The sequence below is a fragment of the Panthera onca genome, chromosome B3, assembly GCF_046562875.1.
Source record: "Panthera onca isolate mPanOnc1 chromosome B3, mPanOnc1 haplotype 2, whole genome shotgun sequence".
Classification (NCBI taxonomy): Eukaryota; Metazoa; Chordata; class Mammalia; order Carnivora; family Felidae; genus Panthera; species Panthera onca.
In genome coordinates, this window is record NC_138344.1 from 20,108,390 (window position 1) to 20,135,552 (window position 27,163).

Here is a 27,163-nt window from a genome sequence, read left to right on the forward strand (position 1 = left end):
GAGAGGTGGGAATGAATTCCCACAAGTCTAAAAACCTGTCCTTGCTAGCAAATGAAATCCTAAGCATTCCACCCTCAAATGGTTTTGTTGAGAGGATATTTAGCTTAATGTCATTACATTGGGCTGACACCAGGGATCCGTGTCACGTGGGTTTGAGCTGAACAGAGCTGCAAGTCAAAGTGAATTTTACATATGACTATTCAGTTTTGCGACCACATAAACAAAGGATGTCTAAACTGCTACAGGTGGTTCAGACAAGTGTTATTGAAAAAGGAAACAGAAAGAATAAAAATATTGTATCATGGCACTGAAAGAAGCAGGGCATTATTATTTTTGTGGGCAGTGGTAGTTAAATGTATCTGTTTAGCCCTGTTGTATTTATATTTTCCTTTTAAGGAGTCTTAAATTTATATATCTTAAAAATATACAATATAAAGCCTACAAAATTTAAATACCCAATAAATATTTTTTAAGAGTTAAATTGTTATATCAGAGGACAGAAAAACATAAAATATTGTTACATTTTTCTAATACATTGTTCAAATAGTCCTATTAATTACTACTGATTGCCACTATTAACTGGTTCTTCTGTTGTTTTGTTAACACTAATGCACAGAGAAGGAAATAATGCAGAATAATATATAATCTCCATCCACATAAAATATTTTGTATGTTAAAGCAATCACACATGTTTATAATTACTTACCATATATTATAAAGTCTTTTGTCTGTTATTTCTGTCTCAGATTCACTCTGTAAAAGTAGGTCACCGCAGGCATAACTTCTCTTTACAACAGAGGAAGAAGCAACATTAAGTGCAGCCGGAACTGTATTTCTCTTGAGGTGGGAGGGGGAGGGTAAAAAATACCGAATTGCTCATCTATTTATCTGCTCCTCCTGACCCATGTATGTGGATTGGGTTTTTCCCTTCATAAGAGAGCATTCTGCTTTGAGTACCACAGTTTAAATGTGCTCCTGGGTAGTGTGAACATGGCATCATACCTACCAAAGACAAGAGAGAGAGTAAAGGAGTATGAAGTTAAACCTGGAAGGATTTTAAAAGAAGTGGTTTCTGGCACATAGTAAGAGTTCTAAAAATACTTGTTGAATAGGTGAAAACTGTGCTAATGAACAAGTGAGTGAAAAGTATGCTAAGTGTTGCTAAATTTTCTAGTCCAGCCAATGGCAGAGACTGTCTCTACAAAAGGAATTATGAGAACACAGATTAAAAATCTTATGGGCGTCTGTCACATTTTTTAGTTGACTTACATTGATTACATGCATAGGAATATCATGTTTTATGCTATTTTAGGCACGAGTTCCTTGCTGTGTTCAGATATCAGAGAAATGAATTTGGCTTTGTCAGAATATTTCCAAACAATCCAGAGTCAGGAAACCACACCCTTTCAAAACATACTCTCTCGCACACAGATTGAAGTTTAGCTGGATTTTTGCGTGTTTTCTAATTTGTCCAGCTTTTATAAAATTTTTCACTTTCATATATATACTCTCATGTGGAAATATTCATCATCTTTAAAATTAGATCCATTTAAAATTAGAGCTGTTCATAGAAGCAGAGTCTATGGTTTTATCATCTGTATTTTCCCTGAACTTGTAAAACCTACAAATAACCACATCCGATATTAGCCTCATAGTGTCAGGGATCAAAAGCTTTTGACTTTTTAGATCACTGAAAGTTATGGCTGGAAATGGTCTTAGGATTAATCCAGCATCCTCCTCCCCCCCGCCAACACACCCCAATCTCCCAGGTCACTCCCCTCTGTTGTACAGATGAGGAAACTTTAGTCCCAGAAGACCTTTCCCAGATTATTTCCATTATGTTTTTTCTGATGCTTTCAGCATATGTGTCCACACTTTGTTAACAGGAGAGAACATTTATTTTAGTATTAGGTAGAATGATAATGAAGCTAATGGCTTTTCCTCAGCTCTTTGTGTTGTGCTTTCATTTTTTTTAAATTTTTTTAACTTTTTATTTTATTTTTGAGAGAGAGACAGAGACAGAGACAGAGCATGGGAGGGGCAGAGAGAGGGAGACACAGAATCCGAAGCAGGCTCCAGGCTCCAAGCTGTCAGCACAGAGCCCCACGTGGGGCTTGAACCCACAAACTGCGAGATCATGCCCTGAGCCGAAGTTGGAGGCTTAACTGGCTTGAGGCACTGACTGAGCGCCCCTGTTTTGCCCTTTCAATAGGAAAAGGCAGGACTGTCAGGAGCAGGAAATCAAAGTTCTGTCCCAAGTTAAGGAGGCCGAGTGGGGCCCTGGCTTCTGCTGCACCAACCTTCAGCTCAGCTGCAGGTTCTTCATTTGTCCCCTGTAGGTAGTTCCATAGATAATGAAGCTGCCGCCAATTTTTCTTAGCTTTTAAAGTCCAGTCTTCCCAAATACCATATTTAATGATCTTTTTGTGTTGTTAGGCTTTTTTGAATAATGTTAATTCCAAATCCATACATAGTCCAAAAAGGCATTTGCAACGTTTACTAAATAATAGTTTGCTAATTCAAAAGAGTATAAAATATGGCCATTTACTTATAAGATTCTGTGCTTTAAAAAATGTACTTAAAAATTATATTGCACCTTTAAAAATATAAATGAAGAAGTTGGATAAATTAACATGTAAATGTGGGCGGCATTTGTGAGAAGAGTAATTCTAATGTACTGAAAATAGCCATATTCATCAAAAATTAAAGTATCAAATTGATTTTAAAATAGTTGCAAATAAATAGCTAGTATTATGGAGAAATACTTAACTGTCTTGAATTTTTTTATAGGTTTAATATTTTGCTGATGATACTAAAAGGAGCCATACAGTCCTTTGGAGGATTATTTTAAAGTTATGTGATTTAGCTAAATTAATCAGTCATGATTTAAAACCCTTTAGGGGTGCCTGGGTGGCTCAGTTAGTTAAGCGTCCAACTTCGGCTCAGGTCATGATATCACGGTTCGTGGATTTGAGCCCCACACTGGGCTCTGTGCTGACAGCTCAGAGCCTGGACTCTGCTTCAGATTCTGTGTCTCCCTCTCTCTCTGACCCTCCGCTGCTCATGCAGCTCTCTCTCTTTCTCTCAAAAATAAGTAAACATTTAAAAAGATGTTTAAAAATCTTTAATATTTTTCCTTTAGTAAAAAATACCTTGGTTAAAATATCCATATGCACCTCAGTGACTCCTGTGATCATTTTTTTCCTGTGGTACTTTAAACACTCTCTAATTAGTCCTTATACCTGAGTCCAGCATTTGCAGGTGGACATCTGTGGTAAACAGGAAACCTGATTTGTTCTTTCAGTACGAAGGGTGCAATGTGCCCTGTTGGAGAGTGCCCCAGATGTGTTCATATATGCTAGCATAGCCCCAGCTGTGGTGCTTAGAGGAGGGAGGGTCAGCCAGACTCTCACACATGTGTGCTCTCTTTATGCACTGGCTACTTGGATTGCAGAATTGTGAGGGAAGAAAGGCGGTGCCATCTGCCAGCAATCCCAAAGACTATTTCTCTTTTGTCTGGGATTGGTGACTGGAGGCAGAGCCGGACCTCTGTAGTCCTCAAAAGAAAAAAGTTCTCCATGGTCCATCAGTCATACCTGCCTCTATCAGTGAAGTGACTACTCGATTTGATAGCCCTCACTGTACAGACAAAAGGAGGCCATCTAGCAAAGCCTCCATTGTCTTTACAGTGGTTTCCATGTGTACATTTTCCTTTTAAAAAAAAAAAATTAATGTTTATGTTTGAGAGAGAGAGAGACAGAGTATGAGTAGGGGAGGTACAGAGAGAGGGAGGGAGACACAGAATCTGAAGCAGGCTCCAGGCTCCGAGCTGTCAGCACAGAGCCCCACGTGGGGCCCAAACTCACGGACTGTGAGATCATGACCTGAGCTGAAGTCAGGCGCTTAACCAACTGAGCCACCCAGGCGCCCCCCATGTGTACATTTTCTAGTGTCATGTGAATTCATAGTGAATTCCCAGTCAGATACCTTTATGGATTACATGCCATGTGCCCCCACGGTACTTAGAATCTCCTCTTTTGCATATGTTTGTGTAGTACTCCTGGAGATTTAGCCATACACATCAGTTTGACCTTGCTGTGTAACAAATCACCCAGTACTTAACATCTTAAAAAACGTTCATGATTCTGTGGGCTGCCGACTGGTTCTTTTGCTAGACTTGCCTGAGCTCACTCATACAAATGCAGTCAGTTTGTGGCTTGGCTGAAACTGGATGGTCTAGAATTCCCTCGCTCAAATGTCTGCAGGTTGGCACACTGTGAGCCAGGGTGTCTCATTTCTTTTCCACATGACCTCCAGCCCCTGCCAATTGGGGCTTCTTCCCATGGTGGTCTCAGGATTCTTAGCAACAAGAGAAACCACACCCTATTGCCCAAGTGTTTTTTAAGCTTCTGCTTGTGTCATATTTTTCTTTTAACTAAAACAGGTCACATTGCTGCCCAGATTCAAGGGATGGGGGGGAAATATTCCAACTCTTGATGAGAACTGCGATGCCACAGTGCAATAGGGTCTCCAAATAGGGATGGCTGCAGTGTCTGACAGTTATCTATAATATACCCACCTTTGCTGACAGGAGTATTTGTTTTTATTGTTTTTGTTGATTTTCATGATAAAAAATTTCAAATGTATATGAACATTCCAATATACTCCAAAATAGAAAGAATAATACAAGAAACTTCCCATATGCCCATCACCTGGATTCACCAATTTTCAATATTTTGCTACATTTCTGCCTCTACTTTTTAACTTTTCTCTTTGCTTAAATGTTTTTTATTTTATTTTTTTATTTTTTTTTTTAATTTTTTTTCAACGTTTTTTATTTATTTTTGGGACAGAGAGAGACAGAGCATGAACGGGGGAGGGGCAGAGAGAGAGGGAGACGCAGAATCGGAAACAGGCTCCAGGCTCCGAGCCATCAGCCCAGAGCCGGACGCGGGGCTCGAACTCACGGACCGCGAGATCGTGACCTGGCTGAAGTCGGACGCTTAACCGACTGCGCCACCCAGGCGCCCCCATATGCATCTCTTAAAAAGGGATACCGTCCTGTGTAGCTGCAATGCCATTATCACATCTGGGTATCATTGCACACTCAGTCCATAATCAAATTTCCCCAAATGTCTGAAAAATGTCTTTTTACAATAGGTGGATCTGAAAAGGAATCCATCCACAGATGGTCCATATCAGTCCCAACTTGCTTTTCTTTTTTTCTAGTGATTTGTTTTGAAAATTGGGTCCATTTTCCTATGTAGAACTTCCTTCATTCTGTATTCATCTGTTTGCTTCCTTGCAGAGTTGTTTAACTCCTGCATCTCTATCTCCTGTATTTCTATTTATGAAAGTTAACCCTATAGGCTGACTTTCATGCAAGTTCCACTTTGGGGGCAGACATCCTCTGTAGATAGTACTGTTTGCTTCGGTTGTAGCACATGGAGGCATAAATGTTTGTTTGTCTTAGCTTTTAATGATGCTAATCTTGATCAGTGACTTGATCCTTTGATGATCAATTGCCTAGGTCTATTATTTCAAATGTTACAAGATGATTTCCTTGTTAGCTGGAATTATTTTATTTATTTTTTAAAGTTTATTTATTTATTTGGGGGGAGGGGAGGGGCAAAGAGAGAGGGAGAGAGAATCGCAAGCAGGCTTGACACTGTCAGCATGGAGCCCGACGTGAGGCTTGAACTCATGAACTACGAGATCATGACCTGAGCTAAAATCAAGAGTCAGATGCTTAACCAACTGAGCCACCCAGGCGCCCCTGTAGTAATTATATAAGGAACATTTTTTTCATCAATTAGACTTATTTGATCATCTGAAATAACTCTCATAGTAAATACATTCTTTCCTTTAAATTGATGGCTTACAGAATAAGAAGTTGGTGCCCAAGTTATATCCAGGGCTATTCAATAAGTAGTTGTTTGGGGGTTCTCTCACTTTCCTTTTTGTTGTTATTATGAATTCATGAGATTTAGAAATTCAGTGTGTTTCAGTTAATTGCCTTTTTTTTCTTTTATATTGGGGAGCTCAAGTTGTTTTATCTTTGGCTAATGGGAACTCCTGGTTGTTGGCTTCTGTATCCCTTTGAGAACTTCCTTGCTTTCTGGCACAAAATATCCCAAGATTATCTTGTATATTTCTTGCTCCAGACCTATAGCCAGGCATTCCTTTCTGGAGGTTACAATATGCGCACTAGATGTGCTTGTTGCTATTGGGTTTTCATCCTTTCTAGTCTTTTTCATGGGTGAGAGCTAGGAAATCTCTACACACACACACATACATATTTATATTTATATATGTTTTAAAAGACACTTTAAAAACTAAGTCACACTGATTTTTAAAATTTAAATTAGAATTGCAACATTTTTATTTAGCTTCTCTGATTTTATACTTAAGTAAAAATCTTGTTTATAAGAATGTTAATATACCCTAATATATATTGATGCATTAACTAATATATAACCAATGTATAAGCATACATTATAATATTAACATTATTAGCATACACTAACATGTAAGCATTATTACTTTGAAATTGTTATATATTTATATGTAACTTTGAAACTATCATATATAATATAATGCTAATATTATAAATTATTGTATGTTAATGCTAATATATTAATATACTAATATATTTGTTAAAACACATGAATAGCAGCTAATTATTATATATAGCTTAATATGCAAATGAATATATAACCGTTTTATATTAGCTAATGCACGCATACACATGTATTAATAGTTTCAAAGTAATAATGCTGATATTATTACTAATAATTTACTGAATGAAATTTAGGATTTCTTTGGAGTGCTGTTTTCCTTAGAATATATTATACAAAGAATCTACAATCTACATTTGTGCAAGAGGCATAGGTTAGGTCACCAACTTAATGTATATTTTCTTGCTTCAGTTCCTTTTCATTTTTAACAGATTTTTTTTTCTTCTTCATTTCATTTATTTTCTTAAAGTGTGTAAAACATTTTTATGTTTCCAGAGTTGCAACTATGTTATAGAGTATATGTAAAAAAGTTATTATTGATATCTCCTCCCTGTTCCAAGGTAACTGCTTGTATTTATTCTTAATTTTCCTTCCAGTGTTTCTTTTACAAGCATATGCAGCTATTTTATTCCCTTTTAAAAATTATTTTAAACATAAAAACATATTTACCTTTTTAAAATGGAGTTTTACTCACATTTCTATATTTTATGTTTGTTTTATTTATTGTTTTTTTTAAACATTGATTTATTTTTGAGACAGAGAGAGACAGAGCATGAACGGGGGAGGGTCAGAGAGAGAGGGAGACACAGAATCCGAAGCAGGCTCCAGGCTCTGAGCTGTCAGCACAGAGCCCAACGCGGGGCTCGAACTCACAGACCGTGAGATCATTTTTAAATGTTTTAAAGAGTATTATTATAAATAATTATATTATAAATAAATATTTATTATAAATAAAAGAGTATTATTATAAAGATTTATCAGACACTCAAGTACATACAAACACACACACATTGTTAAAAAAAATCCAAACATACTCTGGGGGGACTCGATCATTCAGCTTATTTTAAGGAATGTCTTTTTTTTTTTTTTAATCCAGTGAGTTTGGGACTCCCTGCTATCTAGGGAAGACAGAATCCAAACTAAAGTGAAGTCAATAGATTTCTTCTTATCTCTGTTTACTGTTTGAGGCTGGAAAAATATCCCATGGCAATTCTTTCACAAACAGGAGTCTGAGAAAAAAAATGTCCCTTGAACATAACTGTGAACCTCCAGGTGTACCCTGTGTATTGTCCTCTGTGACTTTTTGGTTTATACTCTGACTCATTCGTAGTTACGTTCACAAACCTGAACTTAAGAAAAGTCTAGAGGCTCAAAATGATTATGTTTAAAATAATTACCTTAAGATTTGGAAAGGAGGAAGAATTGGCAAAATTGGAAGAATATCGGAGTTAAAATTGGCAGAATTTGATGCAGTTAGTAATCTTGTAACAATGTTAATTTTTTTAGCTTTTAACAAATCTACCATAGTTATGTAAGATATTAACATTAGGGTATGGTGGGTAAACTGGGTACTATCTTTGTAACTTTTCCGTACATCTAAAATTACTCCAAAACAAATTTTACTTACACTCACGCACACAAGCTGCTGATTAAAAAGACTTAGGTGCATTCAATAAAAAGTTTACTTGAAGAGCTTCAACAAGTCAATAACAAAAATAACAGAAGGAAAAGGTGGGGGGAGTAAATGAGATAAACAGACAAGCAATGTACAAATTTTTGTCTACTAGATGGGCAGAAATCTAAAGGATTAATATTATCAAGTGTTCATATGGTGGGGGAAACAGGATAAGTTGGTCTGGTATTTTTCGAAGAATGGTAGACCATATCAGTTAAAAAAAATTTATTTTAAATAAGCATATACTTCAACCTAGAAAACCTCCTTTTGTCTCCTAGAGAAATACTTACACATGTGCACACGAAGATATAAATAAGGGTTTTCATTGCAGCATTATAATATCAAAACCATCTTACTGAGACAAATTACAGTATATCCATATAATGGAATACTAGAGAGTCATTTTAAAATGGTGACGTAAGGGTGCTTGTGACTCAGTTGGTTAAGAGTCTGACCACAGCTCAGGTCATGATCTCACGGTTGGTGGGTTCAAGCCCTGCATTGGGCTCTGCCCGTCCCCTGCTCGTGCTTGCTCTCTCTCTCAAATAAATAAACTTTAAAAATAAATAAATAAAATAAAATTATGATTTTCATTGACATAATCTCTGACAAAAATATTAAATAAAAAATTGCAAAATAGTAAATATTAACTACCATTTGTTTTTAAAAAAGAGTATATATTCCTGTATAACTACACACACACTTCTCCCCCCTTTCTCTTTGTTTTCATACAGATGTGTAAATAAATACACAGAAAGTGATCTGGAAATACACTGTCTGATTCAGTTTAAATAGTATTCCTGGGTAATAGGAATGAGAATGGGGGCATGTAGTCCAGTTGGACTTTTATTTTTATTTTTTTTATGTTTGTTTATTTTTCAGAGAGAGTGCAAGTGGGGGAGGGATGGAGAGAGAGGGGGACAGATGATCCGAAGCAGGCTCTGTGCTGAGAGCAGCAAGCCTGATGAAGTGGGGCCCGAACTCACTAACCTGGAGATCATGACCTGAGCTGAAGTCAGAAGCTCAACCGACTGAGCCACCCAGGTGCCCCCAGTTGGACTTTGAAAAATACCTGTGATTTCTTTCTTTCTTTCTTTCTTTCTTTCTTTCTTTCTTTCTTTCTTTCTTTCTTTCTATCTCTTTCTTTCTCTCTCTTTCTCTCTCTCTCTCTCTTTCTCTCTCTCTCTCTCTTTCTTTTTTTCTTTCTTTTTTAATGTTTATTTATTTGTTTTGAGAGAGAGCATGCACATGCAGGGGAGGAGCAGAGAGAGGGAGAGAGAGAACCCCAAGCAGGCTCTGTGCTATCAGCGAAGAACCCGACACCAGGCTCAATCTCATGAACATGAGCAGAAATCAGGAGTCCAGCACTTAACCAAATGAGCCATCCAGACAATCCCCCGCCATTGCTTCTTTCATGGAAGGAATGTATGTCTGCATTCGTTGTGAAACTGTGAAATTAAGGTGAGAAAGAAAGAATGCCAACAGACCTAGGCATGCCTTGACAACAGACAGACCTAGAGGCTAAAGAGAACTTGTGAGAAGCTTGTCACCAAGTCCTAGACTGTGATCTAGAGAGAGAGGAGGTCTCAGAGCTAATGCCTACATAATTTGTGGGGTACAGTAAAAAATGAAAGTGTGGGACCTTTTATTCAAAGAGCAGAAGACAGTGCCCTTAAAGGTACATACAGTTTTACTGTTTATCTTTTTTTTTAAGTGAGCTCCACACCCAACACTCAGCTTGAACTCACAAGCCTGAGATCAAGATGCTCCACCAACTGAGCCAGCCAGGCACCCCACCATTTATCTTTGTATTGAGCAGTGCCAGTTTTAACAACAAAGATCAGACTTTAACTTGTATGAGCAATCACTTAAATTACACAATCTGTATTTTGCTGCTTGTCTCTGGAGTTTTTCCCTTAAGCTGGCCAGAAGAGACAACCACAGGCAGACTCAGGGTGGAAGGAGAGAGGACCCCATTCCTGGGAGGAGCACATTGTAGCCAGTAGAGACCCTCATAGGGTCCTGGGGGTTCCACTTGCCTCCTGGGCCTACCGGGACCCCCTTCTCACAAGCCACGTGACCTAAATGCCCTAGCTGAGGGCAGGTCCTAGGGAAGCTGAGCTACAGGACTGCTAGCTCATGGCAGCCCCTAGCAGATGGCAACTACCAAGGATCCTTAAACCTCCACCCGTGACAGCTTGGTCCTCCAGTGGGGGCTAGGCGGGAAGCTCACCCCCACCAGGATATGGCCTCCTGTCAGCCTGGGGCTCTTGCCCAGCATAAGGTGCTATGGGTACACAGACCTGACCCAAGCCTGTCCCAGATCTTTGTGAGGGACAGAGGGTGGTGGAGCAGGGAGAGAGAGTGAGCCCTGACAGGGACTTCAGGAGTTGGGGGAATGGGTAGCCAAGAAACTCTCTGCAGATTCCAAAACAAATAGGACCACATGTGAGCTGAGGTCCCCAGTGCATGCCCACTGCCCCATCACCTTCCTTTACAAAACAGATTCAATGCAAAAACTGTTAAGATTCAAGACAGCGCTGCAGAGCATTAAATCCCGTGTGGATTCTGAGCACTAAGTTCTGTATAGCTGTGCTGGCTGCATCCCTTTGAAGGTAGCCTGGGGAGGGTCAAGGGTTGCCCCTTGACCCCACCCCCACTCCCAAACCTCATTTTTAAGTTGGAAGACATCAGAGAAGCTTGAATTCTGAGAGGTAGAATCCTTTGGCTGAAAGAAGATGAAGATGATGGTGAGACAAAACATAGCTGATGGGGCCGGCCAGCACCCCTCTCCCCGCCCCAACCGGGATGGGATTCACAGCACAGGGGGAGGGAAAGAGAAGAAAAACAGGTACCCTCAGTTTGTAAATATGTCATTGTTTGGCAGGAAGAGAAGGGAGTTTCCATGCTTCAATTTCTATTTTCTGTATGCATTACTGTTTTCACTGGGGAGGAGGTCTTTGAGGGATCTTAGAGTGTGGAAGACAGGAAATAGGAACTATAGAGAAGGGGAGGCAGACTGCTCAGAGATGAGTTAAAGCCTTGGCTTGCCAGTTAAAGCCTGGCTGGGGTCATGGATTCTATGGAGTTATGGAACTAACCCTCTGCCCAGTTGTGTGACATTCTGGACCCTACACAGAGAAAGCTCCACCTTGGCACAGTCAAGGGAAGGGTGGCCCCACTCTTCTTTTAGGAAGGACTGTACTTTATTCTGAACTGAATAAAAAAGGACTTGTTTTTAGTGTTTGTATGTCCTTTTAAAAAGAAATGTACATTGGTGATAGTGACATTCTTTTGGGGTTTTTTTTATTGTGGCAAAATGTACATTATATAAAGTTTACTATTTTAGCCATCTTCAGGTGTATTAATGTTTGTTTTTAAATGTCACTATTTTGCAAAATAAAATAAGTGAAAAAGTTGGTAATCCTATTCTGTACCCCTAAAGTGTTTTTTCTTTTTTTGAAATTTTACTGGTCTGTGAAGTCTAGAAACTTTATGAGCCTTAGAAAGTTGTTTCTTATTTAACCTTGTTATATGACTTTATTGGTAGAGGAAAACTCAGAAGCAATTTATAGAATTTTTTGAAGTTTATTTATTTTGAGAGAGAGAGAGCATGTGAGTGCATGTGTGGGGGGGAGGGGCAGAGAGAGAACAAGAGAGAGACTCCCAAGCAGGCTCCATGCTAACAGCACAGGGCTTGAACTCAGGAGCCCAGTGATCACGACCTGAGCTGAAATTAATAGTTGAGTGCTTAACCCACTGGGCCACCCAGGCGCCCCTGCAATTTACAGAATTTTTAAAGACATGGCATAAGAGTAAGGTTAGGTTCACTTTTTTTTTTTGCTGTTGTTGTAGTTATAATGCTTCATAAAGTTCTCCTAATTCTCCTGTTTTGTATATATATTCTCTTCTGTACCATTATCAACATTGTCTCATGTTCTACCACAGTTTTATAATACTTCCCCTTTGCATTTCATATGTAAATTAAGAGCTCATACCAAAAATAACATAAATATGCCTTTCTAAGGATAAAGTTTTCTGTAATGAAAACAAAATATACATGTATAAAATGTGGGCATAGATATAGCTGTTCATCTGGTCAAGGCTGTTTTAATAAACGGTTCTAAAATTTATAACGATTTTGCACAGTGGTTTTGTTTTTTTTTGTTTTTTTTTTTTCGTTTTGAGCCGCAGACACCAAAAATCCCACAGGAAGTTCTCTTTGTAAGTGTTGTGGTTTTTTAGTTCCTGTTCAGTTTGTACTAGATGATCAGAAATAAGATAATCTGTGTAATCAGAAGAGATTCTTGGTTAAACTTCATTGTAATTCTAAATGAGAATCTCAAATTTGCTTGTTTTTCTTCCCATGTAATCAGTCTAGAGGAGCTATAACCACATTCATACCTAGCATTAAAGTTGTGGTATAACTTGAACATTTTTTGTTGTTCAATGGATAAACTCTTCATTGTTAAAGGGGCAACTATCTGAGATTACGCTCTATCCTTTCCACTTCTTATCAAAGCATCTCCCCAAAAATAAACCATAGGAATGGAGATGTGTTTCTCCTTGACAATACTTGACATTAGTGTTTTACTTTTATTTTTACAAATGACAAAAACTTTCTCTTGTTTCTTTGGAGAAAAGGAAACATATAAAATATAGGTTATACAGTTTACTTCAGATATTACAAATACCATTGAAAAATTTTAAAGGGTACTATTATTCATTGAGATATATTTCTTAATGTAATTTTTAAAGCAAGATATTCTCAAAGTAATTTTTTTTTATTTCATTATGTTTCAAACTATGGCAAAAGTAAAAGAAACTAAAATTGTAATCAGATAGATCTTTGACAAATCACGTAATCTAGCATTTATTCATATATATATGTTTTAATGTTCACTTATTTTTGAGAGGAAGACAGAGCCCTGGTTAGGGGAGGGGCAGAGAGAGAGGGAGACACAATCCAAAGCAAGCTCTAGGCTCTGAGCTGTCAGCACAAGAGCGCAACCTCGGGCTGGAACTCAAGAACCATAAGATCTTGACCTGAGCCGAAATTGGACGCTTAACCAACTGAGCCACCCAGGTGCTCCTGTAATCTAGCATTTAAATGATATATGGGAGACTTGATGAAAAGTGACAAACGAGAAAAAAAAGAGTTTCTGTGCATTTTTAGGTATGTCTCTAGGTTTAAGTGCTATTAAAGACACAATGCCTAATTCTAGGCAGGTTATGTGAATTGCACATCTAATTAAATGGTAAAAGTAATGAAGATATGAAAGGTATTTTATTACTATAAAAAAACTCCCCAGATTTTTTTAAAAAAAGAGTGGTTACCATGAGTACATTTTAATTACAGTTCTTAAGAGAATAAATAATACTGTGCCTCCAAACAAAAAAATTACACACACCATAAGTTTAAAACAAAAGTGACTTCAACCATTTCTATGCAGGGGGGAAAAAAGAAAAGAATGAGGGTTTGATTTGCAGAATATTTTTTCTAGTTCAGATAGCTTGGCTGCAAAATATATGAAAAGATTATTTTATAATCTGAGTAGATATTTATGTATGATATACAGATATTTCTTGGTTAAGAGAAGTTTGGTCTTTCCATAAGTTGAAGTTCCAAACAGAAAACCATCGTTTAAAACCTGGTGTTTATGCTTTTTCCCCATTTCTTGTGTACCTTTTGTGGCACTATGTTAGGTACTTTTAAGAATGTTATTTATTGTTACTAAGAATTTCGGACATTTGTGGAGAGCTTTACATTTTACAAAGTTTAGAAAAGTGAGGCTCGACATGATTTCTTACATATCCTTTGGTGTGTAGCAAGGCAGTCAGCACTGTGGGAAGTATATGCAGTGGCCGATTTAACTTGGACCATGGGCTTCAAGTCTTTACCTCCTTGTCTGCCCCACGTGAGCTGGAGAACTGGCTTTAGAAATGCAGGGCGGCCTGATCCCTTCACTTGCCACTAAGAATTTAAGCATTTTGGATGCCAAAAAATAAAGTTTTGAGATCCCTGCCTAGAAGGGTGAGAGAAGGAAGACTTTGGATATATCATCAGGCCTAATGTGGGTGGGCCATGATACCACAGTTCTTTCGAGTATTTCTTAGCTTGCCCAGGAGTGCCCATGACCTCCTTCCCAGTTTTAGTTAGCACAATCGGTTTGAATGAGAGCAATTATTTAGACCGTGTTCTTAGCGCCCTAGAGATGAAAGCGAGGACATGCTTTACCGAAAAACGCATTCTGCTTTCAGTGGGGCAGCAAGGCCCAGGCATGTGGTGACGGCTGTGACCATCGATATTTACTAGGTTAAAGAAACTATTGTCAGGTATTTGCTGTATCAGCCTTTCCAGCCGCCTTTCTGCGTGGGGGCTGATCCACGGTGGCTTGCTGAGGGGCAAGCGGACACGTCTCTGTTAGAAGTCGAAAACGGTTTGGTACACAGGGCCTCTGTCCTCGGGGGCGATTTCTGCCGGACCTTTGATTAAAAACAAACAGGAAGACTCGCATGCCAGCGGAAACTGCCCCCAAGTACTTCGGAAACTGGGCTTTTCCTTCCGCGACTGGGGTCCGACCCCTGGAGGAAGCGGGCCGCTGGGCGCTCGCCCCGCCCCGCTGCGACCCCGCCCCCACATTGGCCCCACCCCCATCGTGGCCCCGCCCCTCCCAGCCGGGCATGCTCAGTGGGCCGGGCCGGGCCGGGCCGGCAGGTTTGCGTGGCCACCCGCAGTTGCCGGCGCCGGCTCAGCCTGTCGAGGCTGGATCCCTTCTCCGCGGCTGGTTCCAGGGAAGTTACGTGCGGAAGCCGGCTTCTAAAGAGCCATCGAACGGGCTACAGGGACGGCGGGAGGCCCTCGGTGCTGCCGAGTGGCGAACAGGCGGGGCCGGCGTGTCCGGGCTGTGAGAGCTTCGGGAGGCCGAGCGAGTGGCCGCACTCGTAGAGAGGCGCCGGCCGGGCGCGCCCCGCGGAGAAGACCCGGGCGGGGCGGGCGGGCGGGCGCTTCCCGGACTTTTGTCCGAGTTGAGTCCCCTCCCCGTGGGCCGGGCCTCTGCGGCCGCCCCCGCCCCCAGCCCCGCTCGCTCCCGGGAGATGTTTATCTGGTCTGTGGCGTGAGGAGCCGGCGGGCTGGTGGCGCGGAGTTTCGGGTCCGAGGAGCCTCGCGCGGCGCAGGAGAGAGACAAGATGTCCGCCAGAGCCGCGGCCGCCAAGGTGAGCGCCTCCGCGGCCGTCAGGGCCGATCCCGAGCGAGCGCGGCCGCCTGCAGGCGTCGGGCCCGCGCCCCGCCCTCCTCCCCGCGGGCTGCTGCCCCGGCGCCGGGGGCGGCGGCGGGTGGGCAGGGCTGACTGTGGCTGTGGGCCGCTCGGAGCCCCGCGGGTAGGCGGGCAGGCGGCGGGCGGGGGCCCAGGAGGGGGCGGCGGGCGCGCCGGGCTGCTGTCCGGGGCAGGTGCATCGCTGCCGGCGTCGGTGCCTGGCTCCGGCTCTCCGCGGGCGGGGACGCGCAACAGGTCCTGCGCGGGCAAACTCTGTGCGTGGAGTGGGTCCTGCGGACACCCGACGCGAGCGTGCGGCGGGCCGGAGGTCGGGGTTTGGGGTGCTACCTCCAGCCAGCCGGTAACTGCTCTCTTTGGAGGAGTGGTTGGTCACCGGCGAAACCGTGTAGTTTCGATCTGATGTCACTCTTCGTGGTATGCGCGCGCCAGCGATAAGACATTGAGACAGCAAAACAGTGTTTTGTGTGTAGTAGGTTGGAATTTTTTTTCACTGTGTCATTTGTTTGAGGTGGCGTTGAAAAAATAACTCCTTAACACTTCTTAATAGTTTAATTTGAATTAAACTTTCAGAAGTAACACAAAATACTCCTACAAATGGACAATGAAATGAAGTCTAAAAAATAAAAAAGACTTGTGGGTGCAGCGGAAAAGTAACTTTTTCCTATCAAGTTTTACACGTGCTTTGAAGTATGCTATTTTTCTCAGTGCTGTGAAACCAACGTGTATGTTACATCAGAAAGCCGAAGTTAGTAATATTCCGTTAAAATCCTCTTTTCCTTTTGTACATTTTAATCTTTCTCATCATAAAGTAGTATCTGCTCTTTTTAACAGTCACAGACATACAGAAATTTGAAGAGTAAAAATCGCTCCCATTTAAAATCAACTCCTTACTTCAAACGGTATCGAAGTACTTAATCAGGTAGTGGTTTTATGTATTTATTTTTCTTTTGGAAATGTTTATTCGTAGCATCCGGAACAACGTATGATATGGCCCTGAAGTTTCTGAACTCAGGACCTTGTTTTCTGGGAGGCAGAAGTTACCGGTTATACTTAGTAGTGGATATATTTTTTAAAGGAATATAGTATTCTTTCTCTATGAAAACTTTAATTTTCCCCTTTATGACCTTACCTTGATGACGAACAATCTGAAGATGAAACTTGAGCCAATAACTTAGAATAAAAAGCAAAATTTTGCTTTGATTTTAAAATAAGTTCACATTATTTATCATTTTGGGGGTTTCCTTTCCGAGGAGGAAACGCTTTGTTTTCATATTGGACATAATGTCACTTTGTTCCTGAGGTGTAATCTTTGGTGCTTGATATCCAAGACAACACACTTTAAAAAGGTTATTTCAAGTTAGAGTAGGATGATTTAGAAGAAATAATATTTTTCCTCCCGAGTTATGGGATTGAGATTTTATGGTATATTGAAAAGCATCCCTACACACTGTAGGGATGTGTGTATTCTTAAATATTTATGAGTAAAATGTGACTTGAAAACTTATTTTTTTAAATGCTGTATTATGAGACTACCACAAAATCTTTTATACAACAAGGCAGGCCATAAAAAAATAGGTGAAATGAAAGAATATTCAGCCGTTTCACCAAGTCACATTTAATTTCTTAAGGTGACTGAAATGCTACTACAAGCCAGACTGTATACTTAATACTTTACATGTGATACTTTTGTTCCCCTACCCTAACCCTCAGTTAAAAAAAACAAAAAAACAAGACATTAATTTGCAGCTTGTTTTCTTGTTTTAGCAGAGTGGTTTGTAGAACTCCTCTCTAAGCCAGTACCTGTGATTTTTGTATTCTTTGTAATAATATCCCAAGAATACGCTGCAGATCACCATTTCTTTAATGACAGACATTTAACTTGTTTGGGGGATTTTGCTATTGTACTAAGTAGCTTTATATTTTTATACCTGTGAATGTTAGAGTGTGTTAAATCCTTAGAAATGGAATTTCTGGGTCACAGGGAATGTGCTTTTATTTATTTATTTATTTATTTATTTTTTTAATTTTTTTTTTAACATTTTTATTTATTTTTGAGACAGAGAGAGACAGAGCATGAATGGGGGAGCGTCAGAGAGAGAGGGAGACACAGAATCTGAAACAGGCTCCAGGCTCTGAGCGGTCAGCACAGAGCCTGACGCGGGGCTCGAACTCACGGACCGCGAGATCATGACCTGAGCCGAAGTCGGACGCTTAACCGACTGAGCCACCCAGGCGCCCCGGGAATGTGCTTTTAAAATTCTGATAAATTCCAGTAAATTTTTCTCCCAAAAGGTCACACCTAGGAATAAATATAACAGTTGTTGGTAAATTACATGTATTTTAAAGGACATAAAATGTGAATAAATTAGATGAGGGAGATGGGGAGAGTCAGTATTACAGAATATATCAGTTTCCCGAAGTTGATATACATATAAATGTAATACGGTTCCAAATAGAATTTCATTGTGTTATTATAGAAAACTTGACATATTAATGAGAAAATGTATCTGATAAAATGATTGATAGCTATGAAATTTTGGAAAAAGGAGGTCCTACTAGAAAACCTAATGTGTTATAAATTCAGAGGAATTTAAAACAGTCTGTCAGCTCAGTTATAGACAGTGGAACCACAGAATCCAAGAACAGCTTTTTATTTATAAGCTTTTAGTGATTTATCATCGTCAGCATTTAATGTGTCAGGTATTGTTCTAAGGGTTAAAATAAACTAACTGATTTAATTCATAGAGTAACTCTGTGAAGTGAGCATTACTATTATCCCCACTTTCTGGATAAGAAAATTGAAACACAGATAAAGTAACTTGCCTATCACTTATCCAGCAAGAGGGAAAATTAAGAATATGTATATGTTAGGGGCGCCTGGGTGGCCCAGTGGGTTAAGCGTCTGACTTCGGCTAAGGTCATGATCTCGCAGTCTGTGAGTTGGAGCCCCGCAAAGGGCTCTGTGCTGACAGCCTGGAGCCTCCTTCAGAATCTGTGGCTCCTCCTCTCTCTGCTCCTCCCATGCTCATGCTCTGTCTCTCTCTGTCTCTCAATAATAAAAAAAAAATTTTTTTAAAAGAATATGTATGTGTTAAAAGTAACATTGTAGATTACCTGGGAAAAGATGGGTTATTCAGTAAATAGTGCTGGGTCAGTTGGTTATCTTTAATTTTTTTATTTTTTTTATGGTAGTTCTCTGCCTTAAACCATAGACTAAATAAATAAATAAATTCAAGTGTTTGAATAAGAGCAAATATAATAAATCATAAAACTAGAAGAAAGTGTAGGATACTTTCTAAAAAAATATGCCTGAATTGGAAAGGGCTTCGTCGTATGTGACATTAACTTAGAAATAATAAAGGAAAAGGTTTTCATATGTATAACATACATCTGAATTGCACACAGAATTACTAGTGTGCCTGATAATAAAATTATTTTAAAGTTGAAAACAGGAATTTGAGGGTGGTTCTCTGTCTCATCACGGAGTTAATTATGTAGGAAAATGGTGTGAATAATTATTAGGAACATTTCCATTGGTTGAATCACAGAAAGTGGCTGAAGGAAATTGCAGTGGCTTCTGGATTTTCAAGCTGTTTCACTTTTGAGGAAGCAGTAAAATTTAAGATTATACTATTATTTATGCTTATTAGATTTTGCTGCTTAAATGTTTCCATTAAATGTTTCAGGGACAGTATTTTTCCCCCCTTGTGGTTATCTCTCAAATTATACCATAGTTTAGTGTGGAAATTATTTACATCTCTTCTTAGGAATTGATTTATTGTATCAAGTAAGGCACAATGTACTTTGCTTAGTAGCTGCACATTACAAAGTTAAGAACTGTAGAAATTAGTCTTTATGGGTAGGAATTGTGTCCTGAGTGGTGGGTATGATGTAGTTTTAATTTTGGTATTTATTCATCAATGCATATTTGCTGCATATTGCTTTAAAAGTAAAGGAATAACTCACTGCACTTTATGACAGTTCACTTGGGCCTGGCAACTTCTAATGAGCTTCACTGTATTAGTATTTTTCTGGACATCCTAAGTTTATACAATATTTTTTACTGGGAATATTTTTACAGTTCTTAAGGCAAAAGGCTTTTAATTTTTTATGTTAGCATTTTAGATATTTATGGTTAAAACTTTAATTTATGTTCTTTGTTGATAATCCTGACTATATTTACAACTTTTAAGTGCATTTTAGGACAGCTCTGTAAGACAGTGACTTTTCAAATCATGCTGTGCCTTTTCTCTCAGATTGTGTAATGGCACAGATTCCACTACACTGTTAGGAAGGCCCTTTTTCCTTCTTTTCTTAAATACTGATGTTTCCATGTTAGGATCTTACAACCTTTATATTTAAGAAAGACTTATGCTGTCATTGATTGCTGTCAGTTTGTGACAGAGATCAGACATCTATAGCCAACAAATAATGAGTTTGAAACCAATCTGTGGCTTTGAGGGTTGTAATGCAGTGTAGATAGTACTGTTCTCTGTTTGGTTTGAAGGAAAAAGATTACAGTAGTTTCACTCATTTTTTTCAATCCTGGAGACAGTGTACTGGCTCTGACTTTCACTTGCTCTTTAATCTTTTTTTCTATTTAGAGACCAAATGTAAACTCTGTACAGTTCTAAGAATAAAACAGTATAAATAAGACAGATCACCATGCTACTAAGGAAAACCTCTTAAAAAATAATTTTGGAGAAAATTTGTAAATGTAACCATTTCTTGATATAACCCTGACATGGTAAAAATTCAGTCTGCTGGAAGACTTGTTAGTCTGACTGTAAACTCGTGTGTAGGACCACCCACCCCTGACTGCTCAGTCATAGCTCATTCCAGGCTCCTGTACGCACACATGCACTGGGTAGCCAGTACTGACTAAGCATTGTTGCTGAAGACAAGCTAGTTATTTTTTATTAGTAGAGTTTCTAATCAAATGTTAAATAAGATTAAGCAATAGTTGATTATGACTAGTTTGATATTTCTGAAATACTTGACTGGAACTTGCTTTGCATCTCTGAATTTTGATAGACAGTCTTGAAAAACCTTGCTAGTTTAACAACTTTTAATCTTGTAGGAAGAGTGAGGCATTAGGATAGTTTTCTGAAGTTTTTGTTTGTTTTTGACAGTATTTAATCTAAAATTGGTGAGTTTCAGAACTCACCAGTATTCCAGTATAAAGCAGCAATAAATATAGCCCTTTTGGTATCTCTGACCTAGAGTTCTTAATTTATTTATTGCAGAGAAGAGTAGCTTCAGGTTGCTCCTTTATGGGTTAGCCAGGTGCTTTATTTCCATTCCTTCTCAAACAGATAAATTGTTAATAATGAGAAGTGTATGGTGAGTATATGAGTAGGGAATTTCATTTTATATCTTAAAAATGATTGCCTGTATCATGGAAACACTGCTTTAGAACAAGAGAAAACCAGTGTTGCCAAAATTTGTACTGTAAAACACACCATTTGAGACTTAAAAACAAAGCCCTGGTTGTTACATTTGTAGTGTTAAATACTGAATCTCAGATGGCCCTTAACTTTGGGATAGATCAAAAGATAAGTTTTTATTAGTTTGTATTGTAGGTGTATATTAGAACAGCCTATAACTCTTTCATGTTGGTGGAATGCTGGGAAGTGAGTTGACTGATGAATGACCTCAAATCATTCTAGTTTATTGTACCCAAAAAGGATATGAAAACAGGAGTTAATATTACTTATATGGGTACTAATTAGGAACATGAGGTTAGCATATGCCTTCTTTAATTAAACACTTTTTTGATTTGCTGAAATATTTTTTATGTTTGGTTTTTAAAAATTTTTATTTTATTTTATTTTATTTACTTTAGAAACAGAGCATGAGCTGGAGAGAAGGGAGAGAGAGAAAGAAAGAGGGAGGGAGGGAGGGAGGGAGGGTGAGTATGAGTCAGCCTTAAGCATGCTGAGCGTGGAGCCTGACGCAGGGCTCAATCCCATGACCCTGGGATCATGACCTGAGCTGAAATCAAGAGATCAAGAGTCAGATGCTTAACTGACTGAGCTACCCAGGAGCCTCTGTTTTTTGTTTTTGTTTTCGTAAATAGTATACATTCCCAAGGAGTGAAAATTATTTTTTCTTGGTTGTTTTAGGAATTTTCACTCTTTTGGAACTGCCACTAGTAATCTTTGGGGTTTGTACAATTTCTGATGACTGAATTAAACTTAATTTTAATTAGCTCTCAATTCAGTTCATAATTATAAAATCCAAGAGAATTTTAGTAATGACTATTTTGTTGTTGTTAGCCCAACATTCATTGAGTACATTTTGTTTTGGATCCCTGTCCTCTAGAAGCTTGTAGTTTTCAAACTGCTTTATACTGTAATGATTGTGAAATGTGTAATTAAGTTTTAAGATGCAAAGGATTTATGTTAATATAAGAGCACACTTATGGTCATCTTATAGTAACATCATGTGTGCTTTTTTTGGTTGGAGAAAATGTTGGAGTCCTATCTAGAGCCCGGGCTGGCTGTAACACATGAGTTTCTGTGTTTTTCCTTGTTAATTTTTAAAAAATGTTTTAATTGAATTGGATATATCCATGTAAGTGTTATATGCATGTGTTTGGTTAAAGCATCTCAAAAGGAGAAAAAGGTTAAGGATTATAAAGTAATCAGAATTTACTTATATACTTACAACTTCTTGAGGGTACTGACATGGAAAATGCACTATATGCTAGCAATTACTGTTATATTTAGAGTCTGACAAGTTGTGAAATATGGAACAATTTGAATTTTTGAAACTTTATTCTACATTCAACACATATTTATTGGGAACCTGGTATTGGGAGTCAGGCACTGTTGTAGATTCTGGAGATAGAACAGTGAACATATTTCTGTACTCATGGAGCATTTTAACAGTGTGAGCAGACAGCAACAAACAAAATACTGTACACGATGATAAGTTCTAGAATTCCAAACATGCCATTTCTGGATCATAACCTCCTTCTCCCAAAGATTACAACTATCTTGTCTTCTGTGGTACTCATTTTCTAGCTGTTCTTTATAATTTTACCACTTAATTATGCATTCTGTGGATACTGTAGTTTTCCCTGTGAACTTTATACAAACAGAATCTTCCAGTGTGGATTCTGTTGTACGTGGCTTCTTTTGCTCAGCATGGCTTTTGTGAGATGTGGGCAAATAGTTCATTAGTTTTCATTGTATTCGTGGATCACATTCATCCCATTGTATAAAGACTTAACTGCCGAACTGGCTTGGGTGGGGGAGACGTTTGGGTAGACTTTTCTGGTTTTTATTGGAGAAAAATACTGTATACCAAATTCAATAAGCCTGGTGAGTGGTCATTGGAACATAACAGCTCTGTGAGAGATGTAAGCTGCTTTTGGTGTTCAGATGAAGTTTACCTTGAAAAGTCAAAAGTCAAAACTAAAGTCTTTATTTTGAGGGTATTGTATGACTAAGGTCTTAAAATTCGTCATCTTATGGCTCGGAGCCTGGAGCCTGTTTCTGATTCTGTGTCTCCCTCTCTCTCTGCCCCTCCCCCGTTCATGCTCTGTCTCTCTCTGTCCCAAAAATAAATAAAAAAAAAAAAAAAAAAAAAACGTTGAAAAAAAAAATTCGTCATCTTAAAGTATATTTTAGTAGGTGCCCACTTACCTGACTCTGATCAGACCAATAAAAGCCACAATCTGGTGATATACATCTTTTGGGAAAACAGGCCTGCTTTTCAAAGTATAATTGTAGGAAATCTTTACCATGGTGTCATGTAAAGGAACTTTGGAAGATTTATTTACTGGTTGTTGTTTTTTACAGTGATACATTTTGGAGTATCTGATTAAACAAATGTATATACCAACTCATATTTTTCTGCTGTATTGTCAATAAAATCAGAAGACAGTGGCCACAGCAAGTAAATTTATATTCTAGTTGTAAATACAAGAAATGTGTGTCTGTAATAAATATTAGCCCCCTAATATTGAGCACTGATTCTATGACAAGTGCTAAGCTAATGTTTTGTGTGCATTGTTTCACTTAATCTTAACAACACTGTTAGGTACTACTATAACCTCTATTTTAAAAGTGAGGAATGTGAGGTTAAATTTACTTGCTCTAGCTAGTATGCTTTATAATTCATATACATGCACATGCTTATATGTTGCTGTGTTCTAAAGGAGTGTCACGGAGATGGATGTGGAATGGTGTTAGGTGAGTTTTAGACCAGATAGACAGCATGAATCATGAAAGCTGGGAGGCATAGGGTACTGTAGCTGTCAGAGAGCACAAGCTGACCTAAAGGAAGTGTGTAGCTATTGCTCAGCTTTAGCTGATTGTTGGCATGGAAGAAGGCAGGCCAGATCTTCCGGTTTTTCTTTTTTTTTTTTTTTAATTTTTTTTTTTTCAACGTTTTTTATTTATTTTTGGGACAGAGAGAGACAGAGCATGAACGGGGGAGGGGCAGAGAGAGAGGGAGACACAGAATCGGAAACAGGCTCCAGGCTCCGAGCCATCAGCCCAGAGCCTGACGCGGGGCTCGAACTCACGGACCGCGAGATCGTGACCTGGCTGAAGTCGGACGCTCAACCGACTGCGCCACCCAGGCGCCCCTCTTCCGGTTTTTCAAAACAGGTTGTAAATCTGGATTTTTATGTAAATAATCTTGACTTAAATGCTGTCAGCTGATGTCATTTTTATGTGTTTTTATTGTGAAATATAATACCTATATAAAAGTACATAAAGCAGATATACATTAATAAATAATTATAAAGTGAGTACCCATGTAAACGCCATGCAGGTCAAGGGAATACAATGTTGCCAGCTTTTCAGAAGCTTCATATCTTGCTTCTTCTCAATAACATTACCCTAGTAAGGTAGCCACTGTCCTGACCATAAGATCCATAGGTTGTGACCTTCCTAAATAACACCTTTACTCCCCTAAGTCAGTTGCTGTTCTTACTTTTAAAGATTCAGATGTTGTTGCATATGAATTCATTCCTCTTCATTGCTGTATGGAATTCTATTGCATGAATATGCCACAGTCTATGCATTCTCCTGTTGATGGACTTTTGGGTTATATCCTAATTTGGGCAGTTAAGAGTAATGCTTCCATAGAAACTTGTACATTTTTCTTGGTAAACACACATACATTCCTCTAAGATACATATTTAGGAATGGAATTGCTGCTGGATTGTTTACTGTATCTTCAAAATAGTAGATAATGTGTTTTCCAAAGATGTTGTACTAATTTATACTCTTCGTCATCAGTGAATGAGAGCTTCTTTTGCTCTGCATTTTTACCAGTGCCTGGTGTTATTAGACACTGTAATTTTAGCTCTTCTGGTAGGTCTTTAGTACACTCTCATTGTAGTTTTAATTTGCATGTCCTTGACTAGATGAAGTTGATCAACTTTTCATGTTTATAGCCTGCCTGTTAAGTTTTTTGTCTGCTTTTCTGTGGGACTTTTTCTGTTGATTGGCTTTATGTTTTTTGTATAAAAGCCAGTTGATTGTATGTGTTGTAGACATATTTTCCAACATGGTAGTTCTCTCTTAATGGTCTTTTCATGAATAGAAGGGTTTTTTTGCTTGTTTGTTTAAGTTTATTCATTTGTTTTGAGAAAGCATGCGAGTGGGGTAGGAGCAGAGAGAGGGGGGGAGGGAGAGAATCCCAAGCAGGCTCTGCACCATCAGCACAGAGCACTGTGCAGGGCTCGAACTCACTAACTATGAGATCATGACCTGTGCCAGGATCAAGAGTCAGATGCTTAACTGACTCATGAACAGCAGTTTTTAATTTGAATGTGGTTTGAGGGTAGTGGCACAGGGCAAGGCCAGCAAAGAAAGAGAATTTCAAGAGAGAGACCTGCCAGCATGCCAGATCCTGCAGAGTGGTCAAGTGAAATAAGGACTGGAAAGGTTAATTGAATAACCGTAAGTTTTTGTAGCTTTACTATATGAGTTTAGGCTCTGGAATCTGAATCTTGAGTCTACTACTTAATAGCTGTTTTCTCATCGTGAAATGCAGTAATGATGACAGTACCCATCTCAGAGTGGTTGTGCACTCAGCACAGTACCCAGCACTGTTCTGTTCTGTTAAGCTATGCCTTTTAAAAACATTTTAAATGAAGCCCATCTTAATAGAAAAGAGACCCAGCACATAGTAAGCTGTTCTGTTAAGCTATACCTTTTAAAAACATTTTAAGTGAAAGCTATCTTAATATCAGAGAAGAGGCATGTATTCATGTATATATTTCTTTGATATTGGACAGAGGCTAGCCTGTAGATAAGGAGTCTCAGCCCAGCAAGATGCGCTGTGGAACAGAAGTCCTTGGGCTCTGAGACACTTTTGAAAAAATTATTACAATAGCATTAAGTAAGACATGCAGTCTTTATTCTGATGGATTAGAGAATAGAAATTAAAGACTATTCCAGATCCAGTGCACAGTTGGAATATCTACCTGATCTGAATGATTGATTAGCAAATTCTGTTTAGTTTTTAACTCTTGAGCACTTTGTAGTTTTCCACTTGTTCTATCTGTACCTTCTGTCATCTCCTATGTCTCCCCTCCCCCTGTGCACATATACATATATGTGCATACATCATAGTTGCTCTGGATTCCTGTAATAGCTGCCTAAGTATAATATACCCCTTCTTTCTCCTTACTCTTTTTCTAAACTGATTCTCAAAATTCAAGTTGTATTAGTTTCCCACCCCAACACACACACTCTTCCTAAAACTCCTAGGCTTCTTACTGCCTTTACAAGTAGAAGACCAGAGTCCATACTGTATGGTCAATAAACTTCTGGATTATTTGACCCCTGCCTATCCCTCTAGACTCATCTTCCATCTTGTTCCTTCTTGCTGTGTTCTCCAACTATGCTGTCCTCTTTTTGGTTCCTAGTAGAAGTTGCACTTTCTGCCAAGTTTCTGAGCTCCTCTCAGTGGCACTGTTTTCCTTTGTAGTACTTATTTAAGCCTATGATTATATATTCAGTTGTGAATTTTTTTCCCCCACTGGACTGTAAGCTCCATGAGAACAAAGGTCAATACTGATTGATTATTCACAGAACTTAACACAGTCTCTAGCGTAATAAACTCTCAAATATTATTTGAATGAATGAAAGAAGGAAGTACTTTTTTTCTACCCGGAAAGCTTCCCTACCTTCATCCCTCATTCCTCTAGCATCTGTCCCAGTTCTGTTCCTCAAGAACCATGTCCTGAGCCCAGAAATTAGATCAGAATTCTCTTTCAAGATCTCAGTACTTTCTCTTTGTTACACTACAATAACTTATATTATCTGTCTGCTGGTTATTTGATTAATATCTGATGTCCTTCCTAGAATTAGAATGGCCTTTTTAATACTCTGTTATTGACTCACTGTTAAGTCAACCTAGAAACTCCTAGAAGGTACTAGCACATCTCCAGATCTAGTTGCATTTTTCTAGGGAGGGAGCTCCTAGAGTAGTCAGTCCATGGAAAATTTACTTACCTCCCTGGCGTCTTGGTAGCAACATTCTTGGTGTAGGTTGTTCCTAGATCGGTAATTAATTTCTCGTCCCTTCATTAAGGAGTGCACTTGTTGTGATGAGCACCGGCTGTTGTATGGAAGTGTTAAATCACTATGTTGTACAACTGAAAATAATATTACACTGTATGTTAACTGGAATGTAAATAAAAACTTAAACAAAAACAAAAG

At 38.9% G+C, this 27,163-nt stretch overlaps 1 protein-coding gene across 7 annotated transcripts in view; it reads left to right on the plus strand.

Moving 5' to 3' along the window:
- The window catches only part of TJP1 (tight junction protein 1), a 245,780-nt gene that overhangs the window by 124,355 nt on the left and 94,262 nt on the right, over nucleotides 1–27,163 (plus strand). Inside the window, exon 1 of one of the 7 annotated variants that reach the window (XM_060617848.3) lies at nucleotides 15,274–15,411. The exons of the other annotated variants lie outside the window; for them this stretch is intronic. Within the exon in view, the coding sequence (XP_060473831.2) occupies nucleotides 15,385–15,411 (27 nt within the window). The 5' untranslated portion in view covers nucleotides 15,274–15,384. Of the gene's footprint in view, nucleotides 1–15,273; nucleotides 15,412–27,163 lie in introns of those variants that run through there. 7 annotated transcript variants of the gene reach the window in all.